At 40.0% G+C, this 12,926-nt stretch overlaps 1 protein-coding gene across 1 annotated transcript in view; it reads left to right on the plus strand.

Moving 5' to 3' along the window:
- LOC115791027 (calsyntenin-2) overlaps positions 1–12,926 on the plus strand; it is a 324,417-nt gene that overhangs the window by 285,522 nt on the left and 25,969 nt on the right. Inside the window, exon 11 of the mRNA XM_030745109.1 lies at positions 3,205–3,353. Coding sequence (XP_030600969.1) covers positions 3,205–3,353 — 149 coding nt within the window. The remainder of the gene's footprint in view (positions 1–3,204; positions 3,354–12,926) is intronic.

A 12,926-nucleotide genomic window follows, 5' to 3' on the forward strand; every position in this document is an offset into this window, starting at 1 on the left:
TGCCTTTACAAACATTTGTGAATGAGTGGGTCATTCTAAAGGCCTCACTGAATTCAAGTGTTGCAACACTGCTGCAACAAGTCAGTTCATGAAATTCCTTCCCTCCTAAATATTCCTCGATCAGCTGTGAGCGGTATTACTGCAAAGCATCTCAGCCATGAAGTGACAGACCACATAACATTACAGAGCAGGGTCATATAGTGCTGAGGGGCACAGTGTTTAAAAGTCACCAACAGTCTGCTGACTCAATAACTGCAGAGCGCCAAACCTCCTCAGACATCAACATTAGCACAAAAACTGTGTGCTGGGAGCTTCATGGCATGGCTTTCCTGCAGAAGCTCCTGCACGGTAAATGTGGCCCAATATTTTTGCCCATTGTGTAATTTTATGGTGAAAGTGTTAGATATGTATTAGCAGGTTGGCAGCATGTTGGCTAACAATTTGCTGTATTAAGGTGATAAAATGTAAATGTTATGTTTGCTTTATTTATTTATTTATTTTGCTGTTCCTAAGCAGCCAGAAAAAAAGTCTTAATATGAAGACATGAAGAAATAGAGAAACTTCAGAAGAGTCAGCCTAAAAGACAGTCCCCAAACAAACACCCTACTGTACATCAATTTACTTCAATTTATACACAAACCAAACACTATAATTTGTTGATCCGTACGTGTGATCGCAGGAATATGCAAATGTTTTCCTTCAAACAAAGTCTGGCTAGCTGTGTCCTAGATTTCCAGTTTTCATACAGCTAATACAACCACTACTACCATGCATAAGTGTGGTAACAGTAATCTCCTTTCATCTCCTTTTATGTCCATCATAAATATGTTTCAGAAACTGTAAACAATTTCTTTAAATTCCATTTATTTGGTCGCAGCCATCACCCCTATGCACCCTCTTGCCCTCGGCTCCTTTTTACTGTTTCCCTCTTCAGTTTTCCCCTCTTCACCAAACTCCACATCCTTCCATAGAGATCCTTGCACCATGGTGCAGCAGAGAGATGCTTGCCAGCCTTTTGAAAAGGCAAGGTGGGATGAAGTGGAGGATATGCGAGAGAAGAAGAGAGCCTCTCTAGGGCCAGTGCAGTTTATTTTTTGAGAGCCATTTAATTTTCTTCTCAGCCACACACTCATCCAGCTCCTGTAAGTCCAGAGGAAGCTTAGCCAGGTAGGCGGATGTCTGGCACAGTACAATCAGAGGAGACTAAGAGGCAGGGAGGCAGATAGACACCAAGTATAGTGACAGAGAACAGAAGATGAGAGGAGACAGAAAGATGTGTGAATAGGGAAAATGACAGGGAAAGGGACTGTACAGAGAGCCCCACGGAGTGGAGGAGTAACGTCACCCTGCTGCTGACACCCAGTTTTAGAAAATGGGAGCTTCTCATTGCAGTTCTGGCAGAAGAACACTAAACCCTTTTTGAAGCAAGAAGGCTTCAAATTGCTACCATCAAACCCTGCAGGAGAGCACACCCCTCTGTCAAACCATCCCTGTGAGCCCACTATTTTCTAGTCCCTTAACTCAAATAGCTTGTCCATGTTTAGGCTGTTTACTAGCCTCAGTACATGCATATTCCCACTATCATCATACTACCATTTTTAGTTATGTCTTCTAGCATGCCACTGGTTTTCATTTATTTCAGTATAATATGAAAGCAGAAGCCTGAAACTACCTTGAAACAGGTGATCCATCACAGTGAACATCGGATCTGTTTGTTTTATGCCGTTGCATGGTAAAGCAGCACAGCCCTGATGTTCACGTTGATGGATTACCTGATGCGCACAAGTCTCAAGTCTCTGCAAGTTAATGTGTGTACCACTATAAAGCGAATCCTGTAGAACACAAAGACTGCCTGGAAACAAGGAGAAAGGTGGTGATCGTTTAGCATTTGCAGCACCACTGCTGACGTTACTCAGTTTTTATATCTTGACCTCAAACTCATGTTTGCTTTTTGTTATTAAATATAATGTATGTCACAATAAAGCTGCATTACTAAAAAGCAAGGCTTCACTAGCAGCGTGACAATGCAATGAACACTTGCTGTTTCTTTGCATCACAGATTAAACAGATATCAAACACTGTACTCCAGATAGTAAAAGTAAGTGATTACAGGACATTTGTCTCTGTGGACATACATGTACACTAATCAGGCATAACATTAGGACCACTTGCCTAATATTGTGTCCATTCCCCTTTTGCTGCTCAAGAGTTGTTCAAGAGCTGCAGTTTTGGAGCCGTCACAATTTGGGCCTCGTCAGACTCCTCAAATCCTTACGCTTGAACATTTTTCCTGCTTCTAAAACATTAACTTGGAGGACAAAATGTTCACTCGCTCCCTAATATATCCCACTCACTAACAGGTGCCGTGATGAAGAGATAATTAGTGTTATTCACGTCACCTCTCAGTGATGCCTGATCTGTGTATATGATGATAAAGTGTTTCTATATCTGTTGGAAATAAACTGGTGAATGTTTGCTTATGTGTTCACACGCTGATAAAACTGCAGGTGTTACAGCTTGGGGGCACTGCGCCCAAGAAGCTAAATAAAGTAAACCTATGAATACGAATAGGTTTTGGTAATGGTATATTACTGCATTCATATAGTGCTTTTCTAGTCTTTTCTACTCAAAGTATAAGTCACATTCACCCAGTGACAGACACAAACATGTTGCCCTTTTTGTATAGACACACACAATGAACAGAGCTGACAAATGGGGACAGTTTTTGAGCGTTCATTATCTTGGGCAGACATGCAGACTTGAGGAGCCGGATATTGAATCACCCGTCTCTGATTATTGGATAAGGTTTTCTTTCCTTCTAAGTCACACCTACCCCTGAATTATCCATATGCTAAAGATTCCATTTAATTATTTGATCTTAAGGCCACGACTTGAAATCGTTGGAGTTTAATCACATTACCACACAGCAGATCGTGGGTCATGAAGAATTTAAACTGTACATTTTGCACAGAGAGTGGAATATGTAACACCCACCCACCCACCCACCCACTCTCCAACAGGTTAATCTGTCCATGCCCTCCACGCTTTCACTTTGTCAGCTTTCCTATGCACAGACTAATCTACAGCGTCTCAATTAGAGCTGACTGATTTCAGTTTTAAATGGCACTGTTCCCACGAACATTTTATCATGTACTCTGTCAGTTCTCGCTCTTCATCTAACATCTGTGTTTTCTCTCTCCCTAGTTCCACTTTAACCCAGCTCAATCCATCCTCGTAATGGAGGGAGAGGACTTGGAGAACATGAACGCCGCTGTGAGGAAAGTTTCCTACATAAACTCTCGTCAGTTTCCCACACCAGGTATCCGACGCCTGCACATCTCCACTGCAGTCCAGTAAGTACACCACCTTGTTTATCTTGTTCTTACTCTTGTTTTTCTCCTTTATCTTTACTTGAGTCTGCCTGGTCTCTTTTCTCTTTCTACACGACTACATTTGTTTCCTTTAGTGTTCAAATACCGTCTCCACTTCTCCGTAGCTGTTCTTTAAGATGTTATCCCACCTCGACACTTTTGTTAAAACAACACGGCAGACATCACACCCTGACTGATATATAATTCCCTTTCCACACATTGATCCCCACCCCTCCTCTCTGTTTCTCGTTTCCTCTGCTGTCACTTCCCCTTTCCTTTAATACACCATTTTCGGTTCACTGTCGCCACCGGGGGCTGGTTTTTACATTTTCATGTCATGTATTAATAATTCTGCCTGGATTTTGCCAGAGGAACGAGGGAAAGAGAGATGCAAAAAGAGAGGGTGTGTGTGTGTGTGTGTGTGTGTGTGTGTGTGTGTGTGTGTGTGTGTGTGTGTGTGTGTGTGTGTGTGTGTGTGAGAGAGAGAGTGTGCAAGGGAGAGAGAAGAGAGGCTGGCTGGTAAAACAGCCTCCCTTGGTGGGTTACCATTAAAATTCATGATTGTTTTAAATATATGTAGACCCCTGCAGCACAGCCCTGGGGTTTCACTCTCCGCCCTCCCGATGGGTTCGATGCACAGCAGCAGGCCTGAGAACTTCCACTAACACCTCAGAAGAGCGTGCACATGTTGGTGTGTGCGTGCTGCACAGGCTGCTGGGGATGAAGCAAAGTCGTAGCTGGAGGCACACCGATTATCAAGGAATACATTATGCTAATGAGGGCTAAGCTTGCATCATTGCTAAATGTTGTTTAAATGAAGTTTTTCCACAGACTGCTGACTAGTCTGCAAGTTGCTGTGTGTGTGTGTGTGTGTGTGTGTGTGTGTGTGTGTGTGTGTGTGTGTGTGTGTGTGTGTGTGTGTGTGAGAGAGATACAGAAACAGTATAAAACACTACTTGAGGATATGTGTGGTTAATGTGTAAAAATGGGGTCCACTCAAAAGGATGTTTAGGGATGGGGTGTATTTAAACATCCGGATGGACTCCAGGAAAAAAAAACAAAAAAAAAACTTGCCTTTCAACTCTGTTAGTTACACTGAGAGTCTGAAAATCACGCAATAAAGCATCAGCAGCTGAGCAAACTTCCCTCACTGCTGCAGACAGGAGAGATGCTAAACATTTCCTGGCTACACAATTAAACCTTTTTCCTTGCAGACGCCTAACATCCCAAATTACTGCAGGCATGGAGAAAATAATTAGGCAAACAATGCTAATTTTAACAACAAGGCTTGTGGGTTCCCCTCTCATATTTCTTCTTTATGTGATAGAGAGCTATTCAGACATTTTGAGGGTGGGGGTGGACTAAACATACAAAAATATTCTATATGCTGCATAATCCGTAAAACTCTAAACATGGTATCGACACTAAATTATTTCTCATTACATTCTCAAAAACTTCTCATAGCTCAAAAACCCGAAAATGGAGACGTGAACAGGTGTTTTCAGCCGGCTCTGCGAGTTAAATGTGATTGGAGATGCGCTGCTAGTAACGGATCTAATCAGGCAGAGAGAAAACACCTGCGTGTGTGATCGAAGTCCAGGTGTGACTAATGACATTAACAGTGGCTCCGGTTCATTAAGGTACCTCACAAGGCTTTGCCAGTGAGACAAAATACACAGCACCGGGACCCTGAACGCGCGCCCCCGAAACGACACTTGTGCCTTTCCTGCTAAAACTAGTGAAAATACCTGTTCCGACAAACGTTGCCGCACTTGCTTGCTTGAGCTTCGCTGTGCACAATTTGATGTGACGCAGCTCGTTTCATAGTCGGTCGTAGTCCGGTGTGCAACGTAAATGAGGGTGATGTGGAAATTTAAAGCCTCCAGTGAACATAACTCGGTGAAATAGGAGACACTGCATGTCTGGAAGTAAAACTTTTGAAATGGAAAAATATCTGCAATATATCCTAGGGAGAAGGAGTATGTGTCATTTTACATGTCTGTGGTGATGTGTGGATAAATAATGTTGTGCTATATATGATGTTATAAATGTAATGCAATCCAGTACACCACCAAAAAAAAAAAAAATGATAATATTAAAGTTTACTTGTATAGTCCTTGCAGCACCAGTGTTTGAAAAGCAAGGGAGAAAAGGCAGTGAGCAGATTAAAGTGTAAACTTTAAAAACTGTTGGTTTATCAGTGTAAAAGCTGAGTAAAGAAACTGTGGGGCTCAATAGTTAAGAATAAGTTTAAAATAAGCTATAATAAAGTGTATTATAAAATGCCCCATATAATGTCTTTATGAATTATATATAAGTTGATGAAGGTCCTCAGGCAGGTGGTTTCACAACAAGGAGCCCAAACAGCAAACGCTTGGCAGTGTTTTGTAGCTGGAACAGCCACGTTCCTCCCTGAGAAGCTCGGGCTGCTCTCTGGTTGGTACAGAGACAGCAGTTCCAATATGTATTCTTGAGCCATGAGGGGGCTTTAAATGTGAGACATAAAATTTTAAAATCAATATAAATGAGAAGCCAATGTAGAGCCATTAAACTACTGTAATATGTACACTTTTCTTAGTACTTATAAGATGTCTTGCTGCTGCATTTTGAACAATTTGAAGTCTTATAAATTGATTCTTGATTTATACCTATTAAAAGACCACTACAGCATGAATGATCATTCCAGTATTGCTGAAACTCCGTATTGATCGTACCCTGGCAATGTTCCTCAAATGGTGGTAGCAGGACTGAAAAACCTGGTTTGGATATTTCTCAAACGTAAGGCTCATATTGAATGGCATACCCAGGTTCCTGACTGATTTAACATTAATTAGCAAGACCACTGGAGGACTGAATGATAGGCTACAGTTTATCAGGAGCAATGATAAGTATTTTGGTTTTATCAGGTTTTAATTTTTTTTAAAAATCAGCAGACGTCCATTTTGTAATATTGCTTAAACAATTTGTAAGATTAGAGAAGTTTGTAGTGTCTGTGGACAGTAAAATTGGAAAACGTAGATGCTGGCAGAGCTGTTGTATTGGATAGAACTAGGTTTTGCAGGTGTACCTAATACAACAGAAGGTAAGTGTCTATTACATAAGGGAATGAAAATGATTGAACAGGGGAATGATTTCCATTAGAGCTTGTGAAACTGCCTCTCACAGGCTATTATACAGTCTGGCTCATAAGCCACAACACAGGACATGGACATCAGAGTTTATAAAAACAAGTTAAAATCGATAGGTCAGTAGTATTGAGCTTTTTTACATGACATCATGCACACTTTGCTGGTAAGTTGTCCACCATATTGGGTGTGATACAACTACTGGTTTCTAGGGAAAAATTTGTATTCCCAGACTGGTTGGCAGGGATTCCTGGAGGATTCCTGGTGGCTCTTGCTGGGTGAAATTGGATTTAAAGAAGATTCTGCACCAAAAACCCTCTAGTGACTCTCCCCCAACCGGTCGCAGCAGATGACTGCCCCTCCCTGAGCCTGGCTCTGCTGGAGGTTTCTTCCTGTTAAAAGGGAGTTTTTCCTTCCCACTGTCGCCAAGTGCTGCTCATAGGGGGTCATTTTGACTGTTGGGTTTTCTCTGTAATTATTGTATTTACTTTACAATATAAAACACCTCGAGACAACTGCTTGTTGTAATTTGAGGCTATATAAATAAAATTGAATTGCTTTGCTTTGGTTGCTAACAGATTGCCGTGGTTGCCTGCAGTTTTTCACGTTTGTCTGCAAACTACTAGCAGAGTAGGAGCTGCAGAAGGGCGTAACAGTATCCTGTCTTTTTTGTCATGTTATTCCTATATATTAACTACTACTGCAGCAGCGATGCCTATCAGGTTGTTAGTCTTACATTACTTGCTGTAGATCTGTGTGGGAGTCTAAATCAAATGCTGATGGATTTAAATGTCAGAATCTGGTAATTACTGGCATTTATTGCAGCGTCATTCCAATTATATATGAGCTAGATCCAATGTTTTACTACTGCATGTGCTGACTTTCATCTTTATGCTTTTCTGTCACAAAAGAGGCTCTCTGTGTGTCTGTGTGTGTATATATTTATTTATGAGCAGTTTGATAATAAAGTGTGAAGATTTTTTTTCTAGAAGAAACTGACTAACGTAGTGGTGCTAATAAGCTCGTGAAGCTATAATTAGAAATAATGATAAGGTGGCCAGTAACAGCTGATTATTTAAAATTTTATATTCCATAAAATTTAATAGGCATTACATAGTGGTATGAAAAGCACTATGCCATGTTTATATAACAGCTTTCAAACCAAAAGTCAAAACGAGTGATTTAGTAAACAAGCTGTAGAATGAAAATCATGTCTGTAATTATTTATAACCCATTTCATAAGAGCGCTTCAGATTTTTCACCCGTGAAACAGTCTTGCAAAGAAAGGTTCACTAATCCAGCTGTAAGGTAGTTGTAGCTTTGCTGCAAACAGAGTCTTTTTAATCAGATATCTGTGGACGAGTGTCCCCCAGTGATCGGTTTTAAGTCTGTGGGCTGACACATTCCTAGCCAGGGCTACAGTTTTTACTCAGCACCCAGAGGAGTCAGACCAAACAAAACAAATTAAATGTTCAACCTTCTGTTTTTCCCACTGCTGTCCAATCGTTGTCTTCCTGGCTCATCCAGGGTCAGAGGCAGACGTGGATTTCTTCAGCTGATATATATTTAATGTGTAATCTGCTGTCTTTCAGAGAGGTCTGCTCCTGCACAAGACACACATTGGCCACTTTATTAGGTGCACCTGTTTGACTGTTCCTTAACACAAATATCTAATCAGCCAATCACATGGCAGCAACTAATTGTGTGGGTGCCACTCCTGTCAGCTAAAAACAGGAACCTGAGGCTACGATTCACATGGGCTCACCAAAACTGGACAATAGAAGACTGGACAAACTTTACCTGGTCTGAAAAGTCTCAATTTCTGCTGCAACATTAGGTCAGAATTTGGCATAAACAACATGGACACATGGATCCATCCTGCTGCTGCTGCTGCTGGTGTAATTGTATGAGGGCTATTTTCTTGGCACGCTTTGGGCCCTTTAGTACCTTCTAAGAATCATTTCAATACTGCAGCCTACCTGAATACTGCAGCTATGTCTATCCCTCTAAGACCGTAGTGTGTCCGTCTTCTGAGGATAACACACTGTGTCACAAAGCTCAGATCATCTTGAACAGGTTTCTTGAACATGGCAGTGAGTTCACTGTACTCAAATGGCCTCCACAGTCAGCAGGTCTCAATCTAATAGAGCACCTTTGGGATGTGGGTGAACAGGAGATTTGGTCATTTATGTTCACATGACAAATCTGTCACAACTGTGTGATGCTATCATGTTAATATGGACCAAAATCTCTGAGGAATGTGACCAGCACCTTGTTGAGGATGAGGATGAAATTATTAGCCCCCTATGAAATTTAAAGTTTTTTTTTTCAAATTTTTTCAAGTGATTTTTTTTAACAGAGCAAGAGATTTTCAACATAACATATGAGTTTTCTTTAGAAAGCATATATTATTTCTGTTTGCACACAATAACAGAATTATTTCTGAAAAACAAACCTTACCACAGTCAGTATTGCTAGCCCCCTGACCAACTGATGTTTTAAACATCAGCACAAACCACTGCTGTGCAATGATGTGCTTTAACTCTGTAATGCTCAAAGCTTGTAAAACAAACAAAAAAAAAAAAAAAGTTAAAACTGAGGGTTAGCTTCCAATTTACACACAGTATCAAAACTTCAGCAAGGGTTTGAGCTGTCACTTGAGGAAAGCATTGTGCCAAAAACAAAAGAAATCAGTTTAAACTTGACAAAAAGAATTTTTGATGCTCACAACGCAGGAGATGGATGTACAAAGTTATCACAGTGTTTCCAACTTTCAAGAACTGGAGTGAGACGTGTCTCAAGAAATTCAAAGAGAGCCACACAGTACAAAATAAGCCTGGCAGAGGCAGGAAGCAAAAGATTTCAAAGACTGGAAAGAAAACTTGTGAGAGACCCCAGAACAACTGCCGAGACACTAGCTAATGACATAGCCAGGAATTATAGTCTCGAAGAAGACAATCACTAGAAATCTGCACAGGAATGGACTGCAAGAAAAACTTAATTTCTCTGGAAGACACTTCTTCAAGCCAGACTGAAGTATGCTAAGGAAATCTGGAGAAAGATTATGCATACTGGAAGTGCATCCTTTGGTCAGATGAGATGAGCTCTTTGGCCATAGATAACCTGCTTATGTTTGGAGAAAGAAGTGAGAGGCATACAAACCAAAGAACACCCGTCCCCACAGCAAAACACAGTGGTAGGAATATTATCCTGTGGGGATGCTTCAGTGCATCTTGAACTGGGAATATTGTCAGGGTGGAAGAAATCATGAAGAAAGATGGATGTGTGAAGAGTCTGAAAGAAAACCTCAAGCAGTCAGCAGCACAACTGGGTCTGGGTTGTCACTCAGTCCTCCAACACAACAGTGACCCAAAACATGCGTCGTTCCTGGTGAAGAGCTACCTCCAGAAAGGAAGACCAATAATTTTGTTTCTGTATGCAAAGTAAAATAATGTAAGCATCCAAAATAAAATTGGGATGTTTGGAAAACTAGCAGTGTTATCTAATAAAGTGGCTGGTGAGTGTATTTATGTGTACAGATTGTAGAAGTTTTGGGGTACAAGGGGGGTAACGATACATAGTCAGGTGAAGATTTAGTTTAATATTCTATAAGGTGTTTTCTGCATTATATTTCTGATTTGCTAAGTAAAACATGCTTGTTTAAAGTTGGCTCCATATAGACTTCATTTCTTCTTATAGAAAAACACCTCTATTGACTACATAAGAAATGTAAGGTGGCCTTTGCTCATCACCTTTAGTTCTCAGCTGATATTGACTGACCTCAGTTTTTCTCTTAGACTACTTAATGGTCAGCCTGTGGCTATAAGTCTCTTTGCAAGCCATTGCAAGAGTTTCCAGCAGTAAATCCTTGTGTACAGCCTACTTGATAACATGGGTGATTTCACAGACTTGGTTACACTGGGAGTTTGAAACATGGCCAGCTGCCACAACGTGTCCGCGAGCGTTGGAACAAACTGGCCTTTTGACTGATGCAGAAAGTATCACTCTTCACATAATAAACAGAGATAATAATTAATTCCACCCAATGCATTTAAATTTGTTTTTGTGCTGACACCTAATAACTGCAATTACTGCGAGCATCTTGCAAATAAAAGTATCCAGTGCTAATCTTTGCAACAGTCCTTTTAAGCTCCCTTGTCATATTTCTTTATAATTAAGTTGGCATGGCTCCAGTTTCCTTTTTTTTTTATGTTGCAGGCCCACACAGCAGCTGACTTCCCGCATCACTGGGTTTGTATCTCATACTGCTCACAACAATGGCTTGGTGCCCAAACTGCAAACAGGCACACAGACACACACCACCAGCCATAGCCATAGGAAATAAAGGGAGAGATTACACGATGCCCCGAAACCTGTTTTTCTCGCAAACTGTGGCCTCAGACCTCTGACTACAGAGGATTAGAGACTGCAGTTAGGTTTTTCTCCTGCTGTTGGGCTAAGTTTAAGAGTTAATTTTTTTCTTTTGTTTTTTTTTTCCTTTTGTTTTAGTCTTTTGTACCAAGAAAGTAAATGTGATAGCATAAATGTATCCCTATAATTTTGCAATACCCAAAGACCAGAACACAGTGTGCCTGACTATTCAAAAAGGTGTCAGCTAATAGTGGTGCTCATGCTGTTTCTGGTCATTTTGACAATTTTTATTAATAATATTTGTGATGAATAAAATTTAGAAAATCACATCTGAGTTTATTTCAGCTCTATTAAATTTAGTTAATTTCTAGAGTTATACAACTAATTAACACACACACACACATATTGGAGAGATAACCCCAATAATCAGACAGTCCCCTCTGAGCAAGTGCTAGGCAATGGTGGGAATGAAGAACTTCCTTTAACCTGGAAAAAAACCTCAGGGAGGAGCAGACCGTCTACTGCAGCCGATTACAGGGGTGACGGGAAAGAGAACACTTTCATTTGTAGCCAGTGGATATTTGGACCAAGACTTCCTGTTCCATGCACCAGTCATTGTTTGCACGTGGAGAAGAAACAGAAACAACTAATAAAAAACTAAATCGACTTAACAGCAGATTTTTCTAGAATGCATTTTGCCAAATGTAATCCCAGTCTACTTTATTTATTATTTTGTCATCATTTCAAATGCTGTAACAAAAGTTAAGTATTTCATATCATATTTTCCTGCCCAGTTTGCCTGCATCTGACTGAAGCCTGCAAACTGCGATACAACTCAAACTCCAAAGAGACCAGAAATCTTCCAGCACTGAAAATTGTCTCTCAGTTTCAGATTTGTCATATTTATGTGTAAATTTTCTTTATAGAGATTACACCTCTCATTTTGCTTCTGTGGTGCAGGTGTATCAGACTTTGGCATATTTATTTTAAAATCTATATATCTATATTTTTTAAACTGTGTAACCCTGTCTCCAGACTCTCTTTGTAGTGGGTGAAAGCAATAGTATTTATGACCTTAAATTACTCTAGACAAGGGAATTATAAAAAATTAACTTAAATTTTACATCTATTATCATATACATATATTATAAAATGCTCTATCTATTAATGAAATGAGTTAATGGTGTAATAAATTCAGTTCTGCAAAGTCATAAAATAGAATTGCTCAACTTGTTAAGGAACTTAAATAAATTAAATAACTAAATAGTTAGAAATAATTAAAGATCAGTAACTACGGTTACACAGCTACCAGTGGGCATTTTCATTAATATTAATGTCACAACATTAGGAACGATAACTTTTTGTTTCATCTCAGAGTGTAAATTATAATTTATTTTGATACATTCGTTCAATCGACTGACCCTGATGTTGATGTTTAGAAGAGCATGCATGTAGGATATTCACTCAGCCATTTCATGTTCATTAAAAAAAAAGTGATGCTACGCTACTTTTAAAGCCACGCTGAAATTAATCATTAACTCTGCACAACGTCCCTGTCATGCACACCCTTAAAGGGCATTTTTTTTACATCAACGAGCTGATGTATGGCATTATTCTAGCAAATACTTTAAAGAAAACTTTTTCACTTTTTAAATACTTTTCTTTGACCTTTGGCCCTTTCCTTTCAGCTTTCTTTTCTAATGCTAATCACAAAAATGCTAACCCATCTAGCTATAGATGGGAAAACATATATAGATTCATCAAATACATTCATGCATTGCAGCATCATTTACATGACAATGTAGGTGAGAAAATAGAGGCTGCACAACAGCTGAAATCTTAAAGCCCAGGCTTCCAATCTGGGAGAAGAGAAGTTATGAATTATCATAGCTGGTTACAGAGCCACAGTAGGGAGACAAGGCAGTGATGTCCCTCCCACTGACAGATGTTTATGTGCTTGAAAGGCCTTCGGTGAAATGTAAAAACAAAAATCTGGCTTGTTTGTTCAGCTTTCAGCGCTCATGCTACCTCTCCTTCCCCCGCAATTCTCAGTCCTCCA

Source organism: Archocentrus centrarchus, chromosome 13, assembly GCF_007364275.1.
Source record: "Archocentrus centrarchus isolate MPI-CPG fArcCen1 chromosome 13, fArcCen1, whole genome shotgun sequence".
NCBI classification, from domain to species: domain Eukaryota; kingdom Metazoa; phylum Chordata; class Actinopteri; order Cichliformes; family Cichlidae; genus Archocentrus; species Archocentrus centrarchus.